The 22,482-nt window shown below is 38.0% G+C and overlaps 1 protein-coding gene and 1 pseudogene across 1 annotated transcript; both read right to left on the bottom strand.

The window, feature by feature from the left end:
* Positions 1 to 310: 310 nt before the first annotated feature.
* LOC141843287 (uncharacterized) lies at positions 311 to 1,536 on the bottom strand. The gene is made up of 3 exons (XM_074731349.1): positions 1,169 to 1,536; positions 1,006 to 1,074; positions 311 to 879 (listed from the first exon to the last, which is right to left on the bottom strand). Exons 1-3 carry the CDS (start codon positions 1,472 to 1,474, stop codon positions 424 to 426), a joined length of 831 nt encoding a protein of 276 aa, XP_074587450.1. The 5' UTR covers positions 1,475 to 1,536; the 3' UTR covers positions 311 to 423.
* A 14,076-nt stretch (positions 1,537 to 15,612) lies between these two features.
* Positions 15,613 to 21,670, bottom strand: LOC141842850 (calcium-transporting ATPase 7, plasma membrane-type-like; annotated as a pseudogene).
* Positions 21,671 to 22,482: the final 812 nt, after the last annotated feature.

Here is a 22,482-nt window from a genome sequence, read left to right as displayed (position 1 = left end):
CTTTGTTCGAAAAGTAAAAAAGTGCTCTTTTATATATTGGTTCAAGTGCAGTCCTTATATGCAAGAGGTTCCAGATCAAATAGAGATAAAACAACTGGATGAAAAATTTTGCAAAAAAACGACTTGATAAGATGGATAAATATTTCTCTTCCACATGGTTTCTTCATGGAAAGAAATTGAATGCAATAAAGAAAAACAGAATATTATTGGAAGAAACATGATAAGCATTCAATTTATAAAATCACACAAGAAAAATGCTCTAAAATAGCTTTTTGGTCAAACATTAAATTTCTCCAGCAAAAGTCAAACGAGAAAAAAAAAATAGTAATACCTGGAAGTATTATATTGATTCCATACACTAGCTAGTTTTACTAAGACACGCAAAATATATGACATCGAGGATAGGAAAGCACAAGAGGAGGATTAATCCTGGACGTACATATGAACTTCCAGGTCGAGCTTTCCTTCTTGACCGTAGAAGTAACCGGGGACGACGAGGAAGACTGGTGTGCCAAATAATCCCTTCCATTGTCCGACAGGAGCCTTGAACGATATCTCTATCCCCTTGTCCGACCTCGCTGCCAGCTTACTGAATATCTTCTTGGAAGGACGAGATTGACTGCAACACACCACTGAGAGTTTGTTATGTTCTGAACAGTTATCGAAAGAATCAAACAGCACGAAGTCGACGCCGTCGTCGCTAGCTCTGAGCCGTAGCAATGGCTCATCCGGGTCGATGGAGACTCGTAGCGGGACGTCATAGCTGAAGTTGTGGATCTTGATGCGGTGCTCCGCCGTGAGGTGCTGTACCAGGGCTCCAGTCGGTGCTTCGAACGCGCATTCCTTGACGAAGCAACGGCGAGGCGCATAGCTGCAATCCTTCTCGTGGTTTGCAATGGAAGATCCGAGGTAAGGAAGGTATTCGTTGCATCCGTGGGTGGAATGAGAACAGGGGATGGACAAAGACTCTATCACCTTTTCTAGAGAGTGGTTTCGGATATATACCGGCGTTGAAGAGTAGCTCGGTGTGAGTGCCTTTTGGCATTTATGGCAGGCAACGAATCCTTTTTCAAACTGAGATAGCAAAAAGTTAATGTCCGGAAGAAGGTTATGATAACGACGATTGAACTGATCGGGAAGAAGGGCGAGTAATCATAAACTAAATAACCTGGTAGACTGGTGGGATGAGACGGCCGTTGCACAGACCGCACCGGAGGATATGGAGTTTTAACCTCGCCGTCGTCCACTCTGCTGCTGCTTCTAGTTCCATCGTCTCAGTTGTGACGATGCTCTTCTTTCTCTTGTTGCCGCCGCAGCGTTTGATTCGCAGGGGTGCTGCTGCTTCTAGTTCCATCTTCGCTTCTAATTCCATCTTCTCAGTTTTAACATCGCTCTTCTTTCTCTTGTTGCCGCCGCAGCGTTTGATTCGCAGGGGTGCTGCTGCTTCTAGTTCCATCTTCGCTTCTAGTTCCATCTTCTCAGTTGGGACGCTGGATGGATCGCTTTTCTTTCTCTTGTTGCCGCCGCAGCTTTTGATTCGCAGGGCTGGATCGGTTCATTTAGCCCCACTAACTGCATTTATATTGAGTTTCCCTAAACCCTAAAGTCATTGTCGTTATAATAAATATCTCTTTTATTCATTTTTTTTAATATTAATTTTTATTATTTATTATTTATGAATTTCATCATCTATTTAATTATTTTAAAATTATATTATATTAAATAAATATATTTTAAAATATTAAAATTATTATTATTTTTTTAAAATTTTTTTTTAAATTTCATTTTAGATATTATTATTTTTAAATATCTCTTTTATTATTATTATTTTTAATAGACGATGCATGCATTCGTTTTAATGCTCAATTGCATTTGCATTAAATTTTAACATGGAGGATTCGCATGCGTGGATCGGATCAATTCGCCCCACTAATTGAATTTATATATATGCGCCATTCATAAATTTTTATTTCATGTTATATAAGTAGGATCCAAAAAACGATAAAGAAGAGTGAATATTGTTCGGAAAAAATATTCTTTGAAAAATAAATTAAAATTATAATGGAAATAAATTTTATTTGGTTCATAGTCTTTTAAATTGTTGTTTCAAAGTCCACGATCCTTAGTGAAAGACTAGTGCATGATTTTTCTCTTTTATTATTTATCTCATTATTTTATATAATTGAAAATTATAACAAAAGGTCTAATACTACTATTACTTTAGTGATGAATCAATTATGATGAACGAAGATGTTAAAGCAAGAAAGCTATTAGGGTTTAGGGTCCTCTTATGGATCTTAGAAATCTTAAGTTCAAGACTTAGTTGTTGTATATTGTAGGGGTGATTTTCCTCCAGTGAGTAGTAGATCAGAGAAAACAGGCTATTTGGATGGGCCACTACGAGTGCTTTTTGATTTACCTTGGTAGTCGAGCAAGTAAGCCTTAAGGCTAGACTTTCCTTACCCCCAAGGTGTAGTGCAGTGGACGCATGATATTTTTGGTTACAATTAGGGGTGGAATCTCACAGAAACTCACAATTTGAAATTCACCCTACCATGCGCCTTTTGTATGTATACCTAAATTTACCTCCCTCTATATTCGTAGGGCCGACTCTAGGAGGTCGCTGAGGTGACATATTCATATTTTTTTAAGGCTAGACTTTCTCGTGTTGAATCTCTGCTCACTTTTCATGACCATCCTCGGTCATATTAGGCAAGCCCTCTTGTTGTTTATGTTGGGGATAGTGCCCTCAAAGCATTGTGATTGGATTATATATATTTTAAATAAAAGCGACATTTATCATTGAACATATTCTTATTTTGAATATCATAGCAAAACCCCTAGTTTATTAGATGTAGCCATAATTTAGTATATATAAGAGTTATATATACAAGAGGATTAAATTATGGATAATAAACTTAAATTAAGTCTGTGATGAAATTAATTAAAGTATGGGATCTTTAATTAAAGCATCACTAATGCGGCTCATAAACATTTTAAATGTGACCGTCTTATCCGGACCGTCGATGTGGAGACATCTAGATGGGGGCATTTATATATAATGAGATTATGTAGGACTTGGACCGATTTAATTAGAAATTTCATAATAAATTCCGTTATACTATGAAATTTAAATTAAATCATAAAGATGATCATATATGGATAGATCTTAATCCACAAGTAATTATAGACTCCTATTTATTTCTATGTGATTCTTAATTTGCTTGTTTAAAGTTTGCAATTACGCATTCTCAACACTTGCATTTTAGATTTACATTTGAAATAAATGGCTGGGAATATAATTTACAGATATGGAATCCATTCCTTCTTGCGGGAAGCAGAAAGATAATTCCCTCATTTGTTAATTCTGGAACTGAGTGTTGGGCCCAATTGATTTATAATGGAATTATAAATCGAACCACTCACTAGTGGATTAATGGTAAATGAGGATTAAAAAATAATTGGAGAGGTAAAACAGAAAATTTCCTAGCTCCAATTATGAATTGTCTATGGAGGATTAATCCGTATGTAATGATTATATCAATGGACGACTCTTTTCGTAGAGTAAGATATTCTATAATAAAGAAGAGTACAATTCCATATTTTTAGTGGAGTAATAATGGAATTAATAAGTTGAATAAATTAATTAAAGAGTTTAATTATTTATCCAATTTATTGGAGCTTCTTATTATAGGTCCATGGTCCCCGGTACACCTTCTTTATCAACGACGGGCTAAAATGCAATTTAGAAATTAAATGGGAATATGGAAAATTGTTTCCATAATTCCAAAGGGCTTGGAGATAAATTAAATATGAGATTTAATTAAAATTATAATTATGAGATAATTATAGTTTTTGGATTATTATAGTAATATCCAAAATGGATATTAATAATATCTTTAATATATTTGGAATATATTAAAAGGCAAGTGGAGATCGATTTTGAGAAGAAAAATCATCAAGATTTTACCGTGAAAAACAAAAGAAAAAAAAAGGAAGGATTTTGGAAATCCTTGAAAAAAATCGGTAAAAATCTTTGATTGATAAATCTTTTTATAAATAAAGGATCTTACCTTAGTCAATAGGACTCTCTCTCCCTCGATGTTTTTCATGAGTTGAAAACAACGTAGAAAAATCAGTTTTCTGAGATTTGCATTTTGGAGTGCCCACACACTACCGTCAATAGGAGGATCGTACTGGAAGACTGTGGTTTCTGCGCACCCGGAATTTACGAGAAAGGAGAAAAACTACAAAGAGGTTAGTTTTATAGAAAAAGTTTTTTTTTATAAATTTAAATTATTCATTGATTTATATTCATATGTGTTGATTAATAATTTGTGAAATTATATAATCGTTTCCGCTATTTTTCGATCCGATCGAGAATTGATAATTTGTATCGCCGGAATCGTTTCGGAGGCTCAACGTTTTTCTATCAGTTTAAGACTATCTAGTAGATAATTTAAGATAATCCCATTTCTTTTTTATTCTCTTTAGAAGCAATCAATCCCTTGTTAGGATCACTTTGATGATATGGCAATTTAGGAGGAGGGTGAATAGCACATTCAATCATGTAAATAAGAGTTTTCTTTTCTCTTGCATATTCTTGTAAGGCAATTTTTTTATTATTTATATACAAGGCATTCTTGTGTCAATGTTATGGAGATTATATAAATAAAAAGGCAAGCATAAAGAAAGAACAATGTTAATAAGTACCCCCTCTAGCGTCATAGTGATCCTACACCTCTATCGTTCTATTCGGACCTATAATTGGTATAAAAAATAGACAGACTCTTGATTGTACTAACCATCAAAGGAACATACTAGATAAAATGAAGAACGAAGAGAAGCTCGGTCGAAACATCTATGATCCTCCACCATACGAAATAGAGGGATTCAACCTTTGGAGGAAGGCAATGGGGAGTTTCGTGTTGATGGACAACTTCGACAATAAGGTGGTATTGAAGAAACCATCGGCTAAATCAGAGTCAAACTTAATGTTAGAAATTTTGCCTAATAATATTGTGTGTAGGTCAGGAAAATACAAAAGTGCACACGATCTATGGACTCAGCTAATCGAGTTCCACGAGGAACCTTCAAGACTAGAGGATAGACTCAGGGAGGATTAGCTTGAAGACCAAACTGAACTAGAGTTGATTTTGCCAAGAGATTAAGGAGGACAATATTAACGAAAACACAAAAAGTAAAAGTGTTGATTTTAATTTTAAATTTTATATAATATATCTTAAGTGTAAGAAAAGAGGACATTATAAAAATAGACATGCTATTTATAAGACTCAATCTGCATAATCGATGACCAAGGAGGAATTGATGTCGGAAATCTGAAAAGGAAAGGAGCACATCATATGCTTCAAGTATCAAAAGATGGAATCCTGGCGAAGCCAGGCAATATAAACTGCAGTTTCTTGATTTACCTCCTCACAAATGGTCGTGGGGCCGATCGTGTGGGGCTGTTGGGGTGACGGATTTCATCTTTTTTTTGCAGAAAAAGTATCAAAAGATGGATCACTATAAAAATCATTGCCCACAGAAAAGGAGATCCAATGATCAAAGGGAGCGATTGAGGTTAATAAATTTAAGTTATATACATTTTTGCAATGCATACCAGTAGTAATACTAAACCTTTTTGACAAATTAAATGTTCATGATAACTCTAATAAATTGGTTAATTCAGATTTAACTAATAATTTATTTAATCAAAATCTTAATCTGTTCAATTAAGACTTTGATCGAGTCAATTAAGACTCTAATCAAGTCAATACAAATATTAATTAAATCAATCAGAACTTTGATTTGTTCAATCAAAATGATTATCTAATTCTTGATCAGATTGATCAAAAACTAGATTTGAATATTAATCAAAAGGACAATTCAATTAATTAAAATTTAATTAATCAAGATAATTCAGAATTAATTAATTCAAATCTAAAGAAAAATTTAAATTATTCAAATTTAATTAATAATAATTAAAATTTAATAAAAAATAATAGGAATAATCAGAATTTAAATTTTAAAAATAAAAAATCTTAATTTGAATTTTTAAAATTTTAAAAAATCAGATTTGAATTTTAAAAATCTTAAAAATCAATTTTCAAAAATTAGAAATTCGAAAAGTTAAGTTTTGAATTTTAAAAACACAAAACATAAGTTTTTAACTCTAAATACAAAAAATTCAAAATTAAGAAGTTTGAAAAATAAAAATAATATTTTAAAAATAAAATTGACAAATTAGAAAAGATGATCAATAATCTATTTCAGAATCAAAATCTAGACTTGCGTTACAAGTCTAAGTTTAATCAAAATCAAGAACTTAAAATACATAAATCATTACCTTTTTGATTATGTAACTAATTAATTAATCATATTCAATGAAACAACAAACTTAATAAAAATTAAAGTATATCAAAGTGGGTTGACACATTTGAGAGTTAATATAAATATATTAAATTAAATATTTGATACATTATTAGAAATAAATATTATGATTTATTTGACTTGATTGATTTACTTGATAATATTGCATATTTAAATTACCATGCTCATTGTATACTTTCAATTAATTGTAAATAATTCACATATCATATCATGCATACTATCCATGTATTAATTGTTTAACTTGGATGGATAGATAAGGCAAATATAGAGAAAAAGAGATTTTTAATCTTGATTAACAATATCAGAGAGGATTGATATGATAGTAGATTAAGAAACTCTGTCAATGCATGTCTAAGTTGAATGATGCATTATATTTGGTACTGTACCTCAATCTAATATAGACTAGTTAGATCAAGATTTAATATTATTCCTTGAATGAGATATTTTAGAAAAACTTTATCTAAGGCATATGATTATTTTAATGATGTCCCTTGTAACTTACCACAGCTTAGAAGTTTATTCTAAAAATATTTGTTTGGTGGACCGAAAACTAAATTTGAATCTAACACAAGATCAAACTATTTTAGACAAATTATTTTAATTACTCAATTAAAATTGAAAGATTCCTCTCATTGAAACATATAAGACACTGTGTATTGTATGTATTGAGATACATAAAATGGGTGAGGTGCTAAATTAATTAATTAAAAATATTTTTAAAAGATTTTTAAAATTGATATGATTATTTTCTTAAAAACTATTTTCAAAATAATGATTCACATATTAATGTTTAATGAATTTAATATTTGATTGAGTGTAAGTATATATATTGTTTTAAAATTTATACATTTTTGAAAATTATTGATCAACATCTAGCTTATAGTATCCTTAGGTCAACCATAAACTCCAGAATAGTTTCAAAATATATTCAAAAAGGGAAATTATTTTGAAAGGTTCTTCAAAATATTTTTAAAAAAGATTAAAAAGTTATGTGGTGATTTTCAAAGAAAGAGATATTTTAAAAATTAAGAGATTGTCATAAAATCTTGGAAAACATTTTTGAAACAAATTATGCCTTGGAAAATATTTTCTTCTTTGAAAATAATTTGAAAAATTAAACGTCTTTGTAAAAATCTTGAAAATATTTTGACAAAGTATGAAAGATATTTCAAGTTTTCAAAAAAAATTATTATGATGATCTCTATAAAATCAAGTACAGACATAGCGAAATCTGATTGATTTCAATCGACTGAACAGGGTGTTCAATCTACTGGATAAAAACTATATAAGAGTATCGAGATAAAAACTACAGGGTGCTAAATTAATCAATTAAAAATATTTTTAAAAGATTTTTAAAATTGATATGATTATTTTCTTAAAAACTATTTTCAAAATAATGATTCACATATTAATGTTTAATGAATTTAATATTTGATTGAGTGTAAGTATATATATTGTTTTAAAATTTATACATTTTTAAAAATTATTGATCAACATCTAGCTTATAGTATCCTTAGGTCAACCATAAACTCCTGAATCTCTAGCCATGTAGGTTTTTCTTCCTTGTAGTTAATAAGAATGTCCTAAAAAAATATCAGAGTAAAGGAAAGTTTTATTGAAAGACCAAGTTTTAAAAAAATGAGAGTTTCTGAAATTAAATTTGGTATAAGTTTTTACAATTTATTTTGATTTTTTCTAAAGAGAGAATTTACTTTGAAAATGTCTTTTAGAAAATATTTTCAACAAGTATATTTTAGACAATATTTTTCAAAATTATTTTAAAAAATCTTGAAAATAATTTCAACAAATGTTTGAAATCATGTTTATGTTTAGAATAGTTTCAAAATATATTCAAAAAGGGAAATTATTTTGAAAGGTTCTTCAAAATATTTTTAAAAAAGATTAAAAAGTTATGTGGTGATTTACAAAGAAAAAGATATTTTAAAAATTAAGAGATTGCCATAAAATCTTGGAAAACATTTTTGAAACAAATTATGCCTTGGAAAATATTTTCTTCTTTGAAAATAATTTGAAAAATTAAACGTCTTTGTAAAAATCTTAAAAATATTTTGACAAAGTATGAAAGATATTTCAAGTTTTCAAAAAAAATTATTATGATGATCTCTATAAAATCAAGTACAGACATAGCGAAATCTGATTGATTTCAATTGACTGAACAGGGTGTTCAATCTACTGGATAAAAACTATATAAGAGTATCGAGATCCGAGACTCAAACTAACAATTCTCCTCGATCCATCATGTTCATCTGCTGTGTTGTACTATGCAAGTATTGCTGCTAACGTGCTGAGAGACTCTTCGATAATCATCAATAATAAAACTTCATCCTTTTGTTGTCAATATTTCTTTATTACTTGCATTTCAAGATATATATAGTATATATTATGTTACTATTATTTGATTATCCGTACGATTCTTCTCCTCCTTTGAAAATTTTTCAGAAAGAGAATATTAGTTGATTGTCCATTGTAAACGATTAAAGATCGCGAGTCTTAGAGTAGCAGTCTAGAAGATTGTGAACCAAGTAAAATTGATTTGTATCTTTGTATGTTTTTTGTCATTATTATTACTATTACAATTTTGATTTATTTTCAAAAGAATAATTTTTACAAACGATATTCAACCCTCTTTTATCACTTTTTTTTAATCCTACCTATATAACATGAAATAAAAATTGATGAAGGACGCACCTTTATATAAATCCAGTTAGTGGGGATAACTGATCCGATCTACCCATGCGAATCGAGCGTTAAAAATTAATTTTAAGAATTAATGCATATTGAGAATTAAAACGAATGCATGCATTGTCTGGTTTCAAGAACTTAATAAACGATGAAGGGCTCATGCATCTATAAAAGGGCTGAACATTAACAACTGATGGATGACCCAACAAGAGAAAGAAGAGCGATCCATCCTTATCCGAGAAGAATCACTGCATTTTCTTTTGAAACATGCCGAGAGGCTCTCCAATAATCAATAATGAAACTTCATCCTTTTGTTGTTAGTATTTCTTTATTACTTGCATTTCAAGATATCGTATATATTGTGTTACTATTATTTAATTATCCGTATGATTCTTCTCCTCTGTTCCGGCCAATACACCGTGGATGGTTCAAACTCCGGTTCAGAACTGCTGACGTGCATGTTCCTCGAAAAGAATCGCCTGAAGATATGAGAGAACCTGAAAAGCACTCAAAAAAAGGGGGTTAGAATGGCACCGGGAGGGGATTCCCGGCAAGCCACTCCGACGCCCAAGTTAGGGTTCGACGTAAGGGAGGAGTTTCGGGAAATTAGGGTTAATGTGTGCATACCTCTGCCCTTAAGCATGGGCTACCTTTTATAGCGGTTAATCCCCGAAGTTTTAACAACTGCCTGTGAAATATTCTGCCTCGTCTATTCCATTAAGAAATATTCTCTCTGTTTATTCATTTACATATTTAAGAAGATGTTCCTATCTCTTCGGAGGAATTGGTCTTATGCCTCTCCTCTTATGCGGAGCGACCAAGTCTCTAATAAATACTATATTTAATCCTGATATGCCAAGACCAAGTCATGAGGTCGGCAGGTATGCCGGAACCAAGTCATGAGGTCGGCAAATATGCCGAGACCAAGTCATGAGGTCGGTAGGTATGCCGGGACCAAGTCATGAGGTCGGCAGGTATGCCGGGACCAAGTCATGATGTTGGCAGGTATGTCGGGACCAAGTCATGAGGTCGGCAAGTATGCCAGGACCAAGTCATGAGGTCGGTAGGTATGCCGGGATCAAGTCTGGATGAGATTGATGAGCTCTGTACTGACAACTGAGATGAAGTCAGTGAGACCTGTGTGAAGCACTTAGAAGAGATCGATGAGCTCTACATTGATACTGGTGAGCTCTTCATCAACATCTGAATGAGATGTCTGAATGAGATGGATGAGCTCTACATTGATACTGGTGAGCTCTGCATCAACATCTGAATGAGACCGATGAGCTCTTCATTGATACTGGTGAGCTCTGCATGCACATCTGAATGAGATCGATGAGCTCTACATTGATACCGATGAGCTCTGCATCAACATCTGAATGAGACCGATGAGCTCTTCATTGATATTGGTTAGCTCTGCATGAACATCTGAATGAGATCGATGAGCTTTACATTGATACCGATAAGCTCTGCATCAACATCTGAATGAGACTGATGAGCTCTTCATTGATACTGGTGAGCTCTGCATCAACATCTGAATGAGATCGATGAGCTCTACATTGATACCGATGAGCTCTGCATCAACATCTGAATGAGACTGATGAGCTCTTCATTGATACGGATGAGCTTTGCATCAACATCTGAATGAGACCGATGAGCTCTTCATTGATACTGGTTAGCTCTGCATGAACATCTGAATGAGATCGATGAGCTCTACATTGATACCGATGAGCTCTGCATCAACATCTGAATGAGATCGATGAGCTCTTCATTGATATTGGTGAGCTCTGCATGAACATCTGAATGAGATCGATGAGCTTTACATTGATACCGATGAGCTCTGCATCAACATCTGAATGAGACCGATGAGCTCTTCATTGATACTGATGAGCTCTGCATGAACATCTGAATGAGATCGATGAGCTCTACATTGATACCGATAAGCTCTGCATCAACATCTGAATGAGACCGATGAGCTCTACATTGGGGGAGGTATTAGAATTTCCTTTACGAGGGAAGGTTACAGATCTTCCCATTTCACATTTATTGCTTATATCCACGTCATATCCTACCCACCGTTCATATTATCTTCCTTCCTGCCTATCATCCTTGTCACATTATACCCACCATCCACGTCATCATTAGATATTTCTACCGGATCACAAGCCTCCCGACTTAGTTTAGTCGAAGGAGGCGAAGTCCGACTGACTGAATTTAGGTCTAGCCGAAAAAGGCGTAGTCTGACTGACTGGACTGTGCTAAGTCGTTATCGAGATACCTTGATGAGGTGTCATTATCCGGCCAAAGTGACCTGACCTGAATATGTCTGGCTGACCTGACCTGAATATGTGTGGCCGACCTGATCTGAAGGTGTGGCCGACCTGATCTGAAGGTGTGGCCGACCTGATCTGAATGTGTGGCCGACCTGATCTGAAGGTGTGGCCGACCTGATCTGAATGTGTGGCTGAGCTGACCTGAAGGTGTGGCCGAGCTGCCCTGAATGTGTGGCCGAGCTAAGTGACTAAGGCCGGGCTGACAGAGTAGCCGAGTTGACCGAGGTTCGCACATGTAGGTCTTCAAATAAGTTCTATTTGCTCTTGACTTTTGACTCAACAGATCAGATTAATTTTTGATTATATATGCCACGTAGGAGCAATATAATTCTGCCACATCACAAGCCTCCCCTTTAAGTCTAGTCGAAGGAGGCGTAGTCCGACTGACTGGACTATGTTTAATGATCTAACCGTCTCGCTCGCCATATTGGTGCTGAGATGTTGAGCTGTTGAGATGGTTGAGATGTTGGGGTCCTGAGATGCCAAGTGAGGCTGAGGCTGACTGAGGACAAGGCCGAGTTGAGTGAGGCCAAGTAAAGGTGAGGCCGAGGCCGAGTGGCCGAGAAACTAGGCTACCAAGTATGTTGATTGGCCGAAAGGCCGGTATGCTGACCTGTTGAGTTTGCTGAGCTACTGCTGAACTGCATAAATGCTGGATTGCTGAGCTGCCGGGCTGCTAAGCTACCAAGATGCCGAGCTGCTGAATGAAGTTGAGAGGGCCATTAAGTGACTGAGTGCTCGGGAGGACAGAGGAGTAGCAAAGTCATCGAGCACGGAGGTAGGAGGAGCACGGAGCTCATAAGTCATCGAGCACGGAGCTCGGAGATATCCTCGAGTGCGAAACTCGGAGGAGCGCGGAGCCATCGAGCACGGAGCTCAGAGTTGTCCTCGAGTGCGGAATCTCGAAGGAGCTAGAAGTCATCGAGCACGGAGCTCGGAGTTGCCCTCGAGTGCGGAATCTCGGAGGGGCTTGAGGTCATCGAGCGCTGAGCTCGGAGTTGCCCTCAAGTGCGGAATCTCGGAGGAGCCCATCGAGCACGGAGCTCGGAGTTGCCCTCGAGTGCGGAATCTCGGAGGGGCTTGAGGTCATCGAGTGCTAAGCTCAGAGTTGCCCTCGAGTGCGGAATCTCGGAGGGGCTTGAGGTCATCGAGCGCTGAGCTCAGAGATTTGTGACTGATGATTCGAAGAGACTATAACAGAATGTCCAGCTCAATATATGATGAATCAGCCTGATGGATAAAGCAAAGATATGAAGAACCGATGCCTTGCTAGGAGTTATAAAATCCGGACACTATTGTTGAAGAAATGTTATCTGAACCATATTTGAGAGAAAGAAATTTATGCCTAGAAGAAATAGCAATGAGCTTTCTGTAATATCCACTGATTTTTTGTGCTTTGTCCGCGATTATGTCTGAATATAGGAAGACTGAATTCCGAGATAGGTAATTGCTGATAGACACTGCTGATCCAAGAGCGAGAAGGTTTTTGAAAACACCTATGCTCAATGTTGAGGCTCTACTTTAATAATAAAAGGAATGATTCCTTGTTGGACTGTCGATTTCCATGAACAATTAGTCTCCTCCTTTAATAATATATCAATAGTAAGTAAGGTCGGCTTTCAATGAAAAAAAAAACTCATCTTCTACCAATTTACCGGTGAATTCAGAGCCATGCAGGGAGCTAATACGATAAGCAACTAACCATGCTGTATGTATAAGGATATGTTTTGCCAAGAAATAAAATCACGAAAATTTTAACATGCAACTCTCCGGATATATGCATCTAATAGCTTGGTAAAATCATGCTAGATATGGTTTATACTGACTGAGCATAAACAGGAAAAATATTTCATGCATTAAATATATCAACTATCAGGCGAGTGATGATGTTGCAAAACATAAATTAGATGATGAGACGTAAATGACTTATCTTGCTAGTGAGAAACTTGAGCTCAACATCGCTTGTCTTGATGATGTCGGCCCAATCCTATATGCTTAGGATCTGCTTCGCTACCTCCGTCTCCTTCAAACGAGCCAATCTTCTTTAGTAGATAATCCTCATAGATAGTAATCTTCCTCTCCAAAACTGATGCCTCCACTAAGATTGAGAAATTTCCTGATGTTGTTGAAGTGATTGAGCAGAATGATGGTGAGATCTTAGAGAGCACTAACAGATCATCGGCCATGATTGACAGTGAAGTTGCCAAAGAAAAGTGCGAAGACTCAGCAAACAAGAATATAATACTGATGAAACAGCTAAAGCAGCTTGTGAAGAGGGTGATGCGCGCGCACTTGACGAAAGCTTGTCTTCGAAATCTGATGATTTTGTAAAGGTAGAAGAAGAGGCTACTAAAGAGACTGCTCCAGCTAGGTCCTCTCCATGTCGTTCAAACAATATAATATCCAAGATCAAGCACCAAATTGTTAAAGCAAAGAAGGCAATCATGGGGAAATCACAACGTCCAAAAGACATGGCACCGAAGAGCAAAGAACTCAAATAGATCATATAGCATAAGACTTCAATTATTCGTGTGGTCTATTTGTTTGTTGAATCCATGTAAATAATTATAGGTCCTAGAGGAGTGTTTGAGATCCTTACTTCAAGCATGCATGCATAATTTAGTATCTTCAGCAGCATTCAGTTTATTGTATACTAACATGTTTTTCTAGTTTTTGTTGTTATTGTTGGAGTAAGACTAATATTCTTTGCCAAGTGCTGATACTGATTTGGTTAGCATTGTTTTGAATTTGCCAAAAACACGTTAGTGCTGAATAAATCATTCCTCTAAGCTTGAAGTCACATGGTTCAAGGAAAGACCCTCATACCACTTAAGTCTCTCATATTCCGATTTCAAATTTTAAATCTATATTACTTCAGAAATTGGAATTATAGCTGTGGGATTTTATTATAAGATCTAAGCATCTCAAGAAGAGAAGAAAGATGTAGGTTGAAGAGATAAGTAAAAATTGATTTAGTTGTGTGCCAAGATCAATTAGAATGCTAACTCCACAAACGATTTCTGTCAGTTAGAATTTAGGCCCCTATTAGCCTAGTATTGACTGATGTTTTCTTTCAAGCCTACGCTCCTAGTGAGCTGAACTAAAGTACATGAATTTGACATCAAAAATTATTGAAACCGAAATGCAACTCCATTGACGATGAGGTGGTTACTGCATACATGAAGAAATAGAACAAGAACAGAAAGAGAAAAACTCTGAAACTAAAATCATGTTAAAAAAAAAAATAAAAAATAGTAAGTTAGATCTGATCAAGTTGGATCACTTGGTATGCTAAACCATTGCAAAGGGAATGTTGAAAATTAGAATGCAGTAATAGAAGTGAGATTGGTACCAAATTTCATATCAGGGGAATTCGATTGAGTTTGATGGCTATGACAATACTAAACCTATCCCAATTCTAAGATTGGAATTTCTAAAATGAGAAAGTAAAGAAACAGGAAGTACCTCCTTGTGCTCAACAAGGCTGTGCCAAACCTTTATGCAACTTTTGATAAGTAAAGCATCTAATTTCCTTCGTTGTTGTGTTCCTTTTTCCAAGTCTTTGTGATTCACAACTTGGAAATTTTTGAGCAACCAATTTCTCTCTTTGATGAACCTGCAAGAAATCTCCTGCATGAATTGTGCCCATCTCCATGGATTGTCTCATCCCAACTGATGAGCTCCTTAGTGCGTCCTATTCCCTTCTTTGTAGCTCCATTGGCAACAGAAAAAATTTCCTTAACAGTGGCTCCATGGTTTGTTCTCTTGCCGACAAGCAATATTGCGTCTTGATTTCGTCCTCTAACAGACTTTAGGTCTTCAAGTTTCTTAAAGATCTCATTGGCACGATTCTTTATAGTGGCCACCAGATTCAACCTGTCAGCCATGGATGCGATGCCCTTGAAAGCGTTGATGAGGTTCCGACCGGGGTCCGACACCCATTGCTCTTGGTGCTACCACCGTTCTAGTGAGGAGGAGAGGAACTCGCCCTTGATGCCGTTGGGCTTGGAGATGATGGTGTAGAGATTGAAGGAGATGATCAGCATGGCTACCAATCGATCCCCTTCTCCGACTCCAAAATCGACTCCTGATCTTCTGAGAGATGGATCTCCTTAGCCGGGAGAAGTTCCCGAAGAACCTAGCACGACACTCCTCGTTGGTGAGGTAGGCAAATTGGTTCATATCAAGGCGGAAGGCGTGACTGTCGCTGTCGGCCGCCATATTGTGCTCTTCCACCAAACAGAGGTTCTCCTTGAAGACCTCGAACCTGTCTTCCACCAAACAGGTGCTCTTCCACGACCAAAGCGTTGGAGTCTTCTGGTTTGATTATCCCTCACTCGACGGCGATGGCCCTGGCCATGAACACGTTGTCCCCGCCGATCATCTTCACAGCAACTCCGGCAATTCTGCAGGCATCGATGGCGCGCGCCACCTCCGGGCGACACGGATCTTTTAGACCAACGAGCCCCAACAAAGTGAGCTCAATGTCGTCGAGTCTTAGCGCCTCGCCGTGGTTGACCTCAGAGTCTTCTGCTCTGGCGATGTTCTTGTAGGCGAAGGCGATGCAGTGGAGACTGGAGGCGGCCATGTCAAGGACGATCACTTCAAGCTCGGATTTTGCCTCTGAATCTATATGCTTAACGCTCTCGTTCCCGTCGGCGTAATGAGAGCATCGAACTAGAAGCATCTCGGCGGCTCCTTTCCAGTGCATGATCGTCACTTCGCCGGCTTTCTCTTCGACCAAAATTCCACTCCGCTTCTTCTCCGAATTGAAGGCCTCGACACGGATGACGGCGCACTTCTTCTTCATTTCGTTGACACACATTTCGAGATCCGAAATTGACCACGAAAGCAGAGCCTTCTCTGTGGGGCTACCGGTGATCTCTGCCTCCATCGCCGCGTCAGGCCGGTAGACGCTACCGGTGGTGTTCAATCCGACGGCTTGGTGTAGCAATGTCAGAATTCCTGGCGCAATCGAGGTCGCCGGTGGGCATTGCTCGTTTACGATCCAGAATTGGGTGACCTTCATCTGGTTTAGCGTCAAGGTCCCTATTTTATCGGTGCAGATGGTGGTCACTGAGCCCATAGTCTCGCAAGCCGAGAGTCGCCGGACCATGGCGTTGTCCTTCATTATTCTCTTCATGGGGAAGGCCAGCGTCAGCGTGACGGCGAGCGGCAAGCCTTCGGGGATGGCAACGACGATGATGGTTACGACGTCCTGGAAAATGTTGACGAGGCAGCTGATGACGTCGGAGGCGCTGGCGTTGTGCTTGTCGAACTTGGGCCGTTCGTCGTCGCCCTTGGTGCTTCCGGTGAAGTAGCGGACCACGAGCACGGCGAAGACCAGAGTGGCGACCACGATGCCGATCTTCCCGATGCTTGACGTCAACCCCTGAAGCCGCTCCTGAAGCGGCGTCAGCTCCACCGTGTCACGGGTGATGGAGCCCATCATCTCGCCCCACCTCGTGTCGGTGCCGACAGCCATGACGAGCATCGAGGCATAGCCGTCGATGACCTTCACGCCAGAAGCGAGGAAAGGGCTCTTGACGGCATCGACGTCAATCGGGTAGCTCTCACCTGTCATGCTCAATTCGTCCACCTGCAGAGAGTGCCCCTGAAGGAAGACCCCATCGGCCGGGACTTGGTCGCCGATGTTCAGCAGGACTACGTCGCCGACCACGATGTCGAATATGGAAACAGATTGCCGACAGTCGTTGCGAAAGATGCTGGCGCAGATGTTATCGCACTCTGCCGACGACTTGTCGAAGCGCTTCATCTAGAGGAAGTTGCTGACGGTCGAGACGAGGAAGACAGCAAGGAAGATGCTGGCGCTGTCGTACCACCCCTCTTTGATCCTGTGCTCTTTGATTCCGAAGACGAGGGAGACGGCGGCGCGGGCCATGAGGATAATGATGAACAAGTCGTTGATCGCCTCGAACACGAAGTGGAAGAAGCCCTTGGGCTTCGGCCTGGGGTAAGTGTTGGATCCGAACACACGTACGAGACCGGCCGACCCGCCGAGGTGCGCGAGGTCCTCGAGTCTCCGTTCCTTGACGAGCTCCCTGAGAATTCCATCATCCGTGACTTTCGAAAAAGCCAACGGCGCCGAGTCGCCGCCGCCGACATCGATGGCGACGTACGAGCTGCTGCGGTGGATGACGGCGAACTTCTTGGCGATGAGGGAGCACATTGTTAAAAGAAAGGAAACCGAAAGAAAAGAAAAAGTGGAAAAAAATAAAATTTCCTCATTGATAATCTTCTCATAAGAGATACAATTTATAGGAATATTAAAATGCTTGGTCAATTGACAGATTAATAAATAAACTGTCAATTGACAAATTATAAAAGAAAGGTTCTAATCTTAATAATAAATTTTTGTCGACTAATTCTCTTTTAGAACTAGTTCCCTTTTACCCCCCGACAAATTCAACGGGAGATCCTTGACGTTGAGTTTGCTTGCTAGTTTGGTGAAACGTTGTCTGGACAATGGCTTAGTAAAGATATCAGCAAGTTGATCTTCTGTAGAAATATAAGAGACACATAACTGTCGAGTTGCCACACGTTCTCGAACAAAATGAAAATCAATTTCCACATGTTTTGTACGAGCATGAAAGACTGGATTTGCTGTAAGATATGTCGCTCCAATATTATCACACCAAAGTTTTGGTGGGACATTTGATGCAAGATGAAGTTCTGAAAGAAGCGATTGAAGCCAAATAATTTCAGATGTTGTGTTGGCTATAGCTTTATATTCAGCCTCAGTGCTTGAACGAGATACTGTAGGTTGCTTTTTCAAATTCCATGAGATAAGATTTCGTCCAAGAAATATTGCATACCCACTAGTAGAACGTCTATCTTCAGGAGAGCTTGCCCAATCCGCATCGCTATAAGCATGTAAATCTCTAGAAGAATGACGATATAAAAGAAGATCATGTAAAATAGTACCTTTGAGATAACGAAGTATTCTTTTCACATTATCCCAATTTTGTTCAGTTGGAGCATGCATAAATTGACAAGCGCGATTTCCTGCAAAAGTAATATCAGGTCGTGTGATAGTGACATATTGTAAGGCTCCAACAATACTTCGATACATTTGAGGATCAGACATAGCTGGAGATGATGTATTTGCAGAAAAATTATTTATAGCAATCGGTGTGGAGACCGGGCGTGCACCATCCATTTTAGCTCTTTGAAGAAGTCTAGTAATGTATTTTCTTTGAGAGAGGAGACAACCCTCATCATGTGTGATAAGTTCAATACCAAGAAAAAAATGAGCATTACCCAATTCTCGAATAGGAAAATCTTGATTGAGAAGACCAAATATAGATGTGATGCCCTTTTGATCATTGCCGGTTATTAAAATATCATCCACATAAATAAGAAAAAATATCATAGATCCTTCATTATATTTGTAGAAGAGAGAAGAGTCTGTTTTTGATCCAGAAAATCCTTGAGCTTGTAACCAATTAGATAATCGATGAAACCATGCACGAGGAGCTTGTCGAAGACCATATATGGATTTCTTGAGCTGACAAACATGAGATGGAAACTGTGGATGGATAAACCCAGGTGGTTGCTCCATAAATATTGTTTGCTCAAGATGACCATGAAGAAAAGCATTAGAAATATCCAATTATCGTACAGGCCAATTAGAACTGACAGCTACCGATAATAATAATCTGATAGATGTAATTTTGATGACGGGGCTAAAGGTGTCATGAAAGTCAATACCTGGCTGTTGATTAAATCCTTTGGCTACAAGACGAGCTTTGTACCTTTCAAGAGAACCATCAGCTCGATGCTTAAGGCGGAATACCCATTTAGAGTCCACAACATTCATGGAGGGAGTGCGCGGAACTAGAGTCCATGTTCCATTGCGAAGAAGTGCATCAAATTATGTAGACATTGCACGACGCCAATTTGGATCCTTGTTTGCTTGTGAAAAACAAGTCGGTTCAATAGATTTCGAAGAGACCACCAAAGCATGTGGAAGGGGATATCGAGTTGCCATTGGTGGACAACGTGCATAGATGTCACTTAAAGGAAGCATACGATGAGAATCACTTGTTGATGGCGATGAGGAAGTGGGCTGACAAGGTGAATTCGATGATGGACCTGTATTATTTGAGGAATCAGAGTTAGGAAGCATATTATCCATTGTTGGTGAGGCTTCCAAGATTGGACACGGAATAGGATCCAATATATTATCCCCTCTGCTAGTGTGTCTAGTTCTTGTTGTAGCAGCAACTTGAGGTGATTCGGATGATATAACATTGTTATTGGAGAGTCCCGGAGCAGGACCTAGGATGCCATCACCTCCGGCAATATTAGGTGTCATCAAGAAAGTGCCACCTGTATCTGGAGGGGAGACTGAAGAAACTATCGAAAAAGGAAATAAAGACTCATCAAAAGTAACATGTCATGAAGTATATATCCGTCCTGTAGGTATATGCAAGCAACGATACCCATGATGCAAATTACTATAACCAATGAAAACACATTGTAGTGAACGAGAATCAAGTTTGTGTTTAGAATAGGGGCGTAACCATGGATAACATGCGCAACCAAAAATTCGAAGAAAAGTGTAGTCAGGAGTTTGATTATAAAGTTTTTCTAAAGGACACTTTTGATTGAGCAATGGAGTAGGAAGTCGATTAATGAGATATGTCGCAGTACAGACAGCTTCATCCCAAAATTTACGTGGAACTGATGCATGATGGAGAAGAGTTAAGGCGGTTTCAACAATATGTCTGTGTTTTCTCTCAGCAAAGCCATTTTGTTCTGGAGTATGAGGGCAAGAGACTCGATGAACAATTCCACAAGTGACAAGATGACGATGGAGAGATTGATATTCGCCTCCCCAATCAGAATGAACAGAAAGAATTTTACGATTAAAATATCTTTCAACTTGTTTTTGAAAATTACAGAATATATCTAATAAATCAGATTTTCTTCTCATAGGAAAGAGCCAAGTATATTTACTAAAATGATCAATGAAGGTAACATAATAAAGAAAACCATGGTTTGATAAAATAGGTGCAGGACCCCAAACATCCGAATGAATTAATTCAAGTGGAAAATTAGAAACATGATCAGATGAAGAGAAAGGTAGTTTATGACTCTAGCTTAGATTCCATGCAGGCTCTACATGAATGAGATGGAGAGGAGGTAGAGGAAGTAGGTAAATCATGCCCATTGATGATTGACTGAACAATGAGAAGAGAAGGATGACCAAGTCGAGCATGCCAAGCTGGTTTATTTGTACGTTCACCAATGAAAGCCTTGATTGAAAAATTTTAAAGATAATAAAGACCATGTTTGATTCCTCCTGAAAATAAGATAGTATTTGTCCCACTAGATTTTATAAAATAATGATTACGATGAAATTCAAAAATGACATCGTTATCAAGATAAAATTGACGTACAGATAATAATTTTTTTTGTAATGGATGGGACGTGAAAGATGTTGCGCATGGAAAAAGTACGATTAGATAAATGAATATATGTGTTTCCAAGGTTAGTAATTTGCAAACCTGAGCCATTGCCTACCTGCACCGTGTCCGAGCCATAGTATGGTGTTACTTCTGTGAAGATATTATAATCTGATGTGACATGATGAGTTGCTCCGGTGTCAATGTACCATTCAGTAGAAGAAAACTCTGGTGGTTTATCAAGAGTAGGCACGGACGAGAGCGCTTTAGGATGCATAGGTGAGCGCTCTTTCAATTGTCTTAAACCTTTAGGACCTCCAATAAAATTTGTGTCATATCGTCTAGGACATTGAGTACCAATATGTCCAATTCTGAGACAAATTTGACATCTATTTCGAGTATTCGACATTAAATGAAGAAGAAGAGAGAGAAGGGGAAAAAAATTAGAAAGAAATCATCGCTCTGATACCATGTTAAAAGAAAGGAAACCGAAAGAAAAGAAAAAGTGGAAAGAAATAAAATTTCCTCATTGATAATCTTCTCATAAGAGATATAATTTATAGGAATATTAAAATGCTTGGTCAATTGACAGATTAATAAATAAACTGTCAATTGACAAATTATAAAAGAAAGGTTCTAATCTTAATAATAAATTTTTATCGACTAATTCTCTTTTAGAACTAGTTCCCTTTTACACATGGCGTGGCCTGAACAAATCGTGTGGTAGGTAATGCGCCAGCACCGGAGCGGCGACGAGGCGCCTAAACGCCGGTCGCGCCCGATGAGGAAATTGACAGCATTAATGCCCATACTATCGATCCGGACGGGGCTCTTCAACAGAATCAAATAGAGGTGCTTGATGGTCTTCAACCAAATCGAATGAACTGAATTGCAATGATCTTGAAAACCCCCGATGCATTGGATTTTTATAGTTTACGAATCCCTTGAACACGAAGCAAGCGGATAAGAAAACGCAGAAGAGACGAAGTTATGTGATTCTCCTCGTAATTTTTCTCTTCGACGGAGTTGTGATTGTCATTAGTTCTTCCCGTGTTAACCATCGCAGCGTCTCAGCTCAGTTTTCCCACAGACGGCACCAAAATGTTCCGACCGATACACCGTGGATGGTTCAAACTCCGGTTCAGAACTGCTGACGTGCATGCTCCTCGAAGAGAATCGCCTGAAGATATGAGAGAACCTGAAAAGCACTCAAAAAAAGGGGGTTAGAATGGCACCGAGAGGGGATTCCCGGCAAGCCACTCCGACGCCCAAGTTAGGGTTCGACGTAAGGGAGGAGTTTCATGACTTGGGAAAATTAGGGTTAATGTGTGCATACCTCTGCCCTTAAGCATGGGCTACCTTTTATAGCGGATAATCCCCGAAGTTTTAACAACTGCCTGTGAAATATTCTGCCCCGTCTGTTCCATTAAGAAATATCCTCTCTGTTTATTCATTTACATATTTAAGAAGATGTTCCTATCTCTTCGGAGGAATTGGTCTTATGCCTCCCCTCTTATGTGGAGCGACCAAGTCTCTAATAAATACTATATTTAATCCTGATATGTCAAGACCAAGTCATGAGGTCGACAGGTATGCCGGAACCAAGTCGTGAGGTCGGCAAG

Source organism: Curcuma longa, chromosome 12, assembly GCF_044706935.1.
Source record: "Curcuma longa cultivar G26 ecotype Majalengka, Jawa Barat chromosome 12, ITB_CL_G26_1.1, whole genome shotgun sequence".
NCBI lineage: Eukaryota > Viridiplantae > Streptophyta > Magnoliopsida > Zingiberales > Zingiberaceae > Curcuma > Curcuma longa.
The sequence above is the reverse complement of the archived record's forward strand: the minus strand, read 5'-3'. Positions and strand labels throughout refer to the sequence as shown.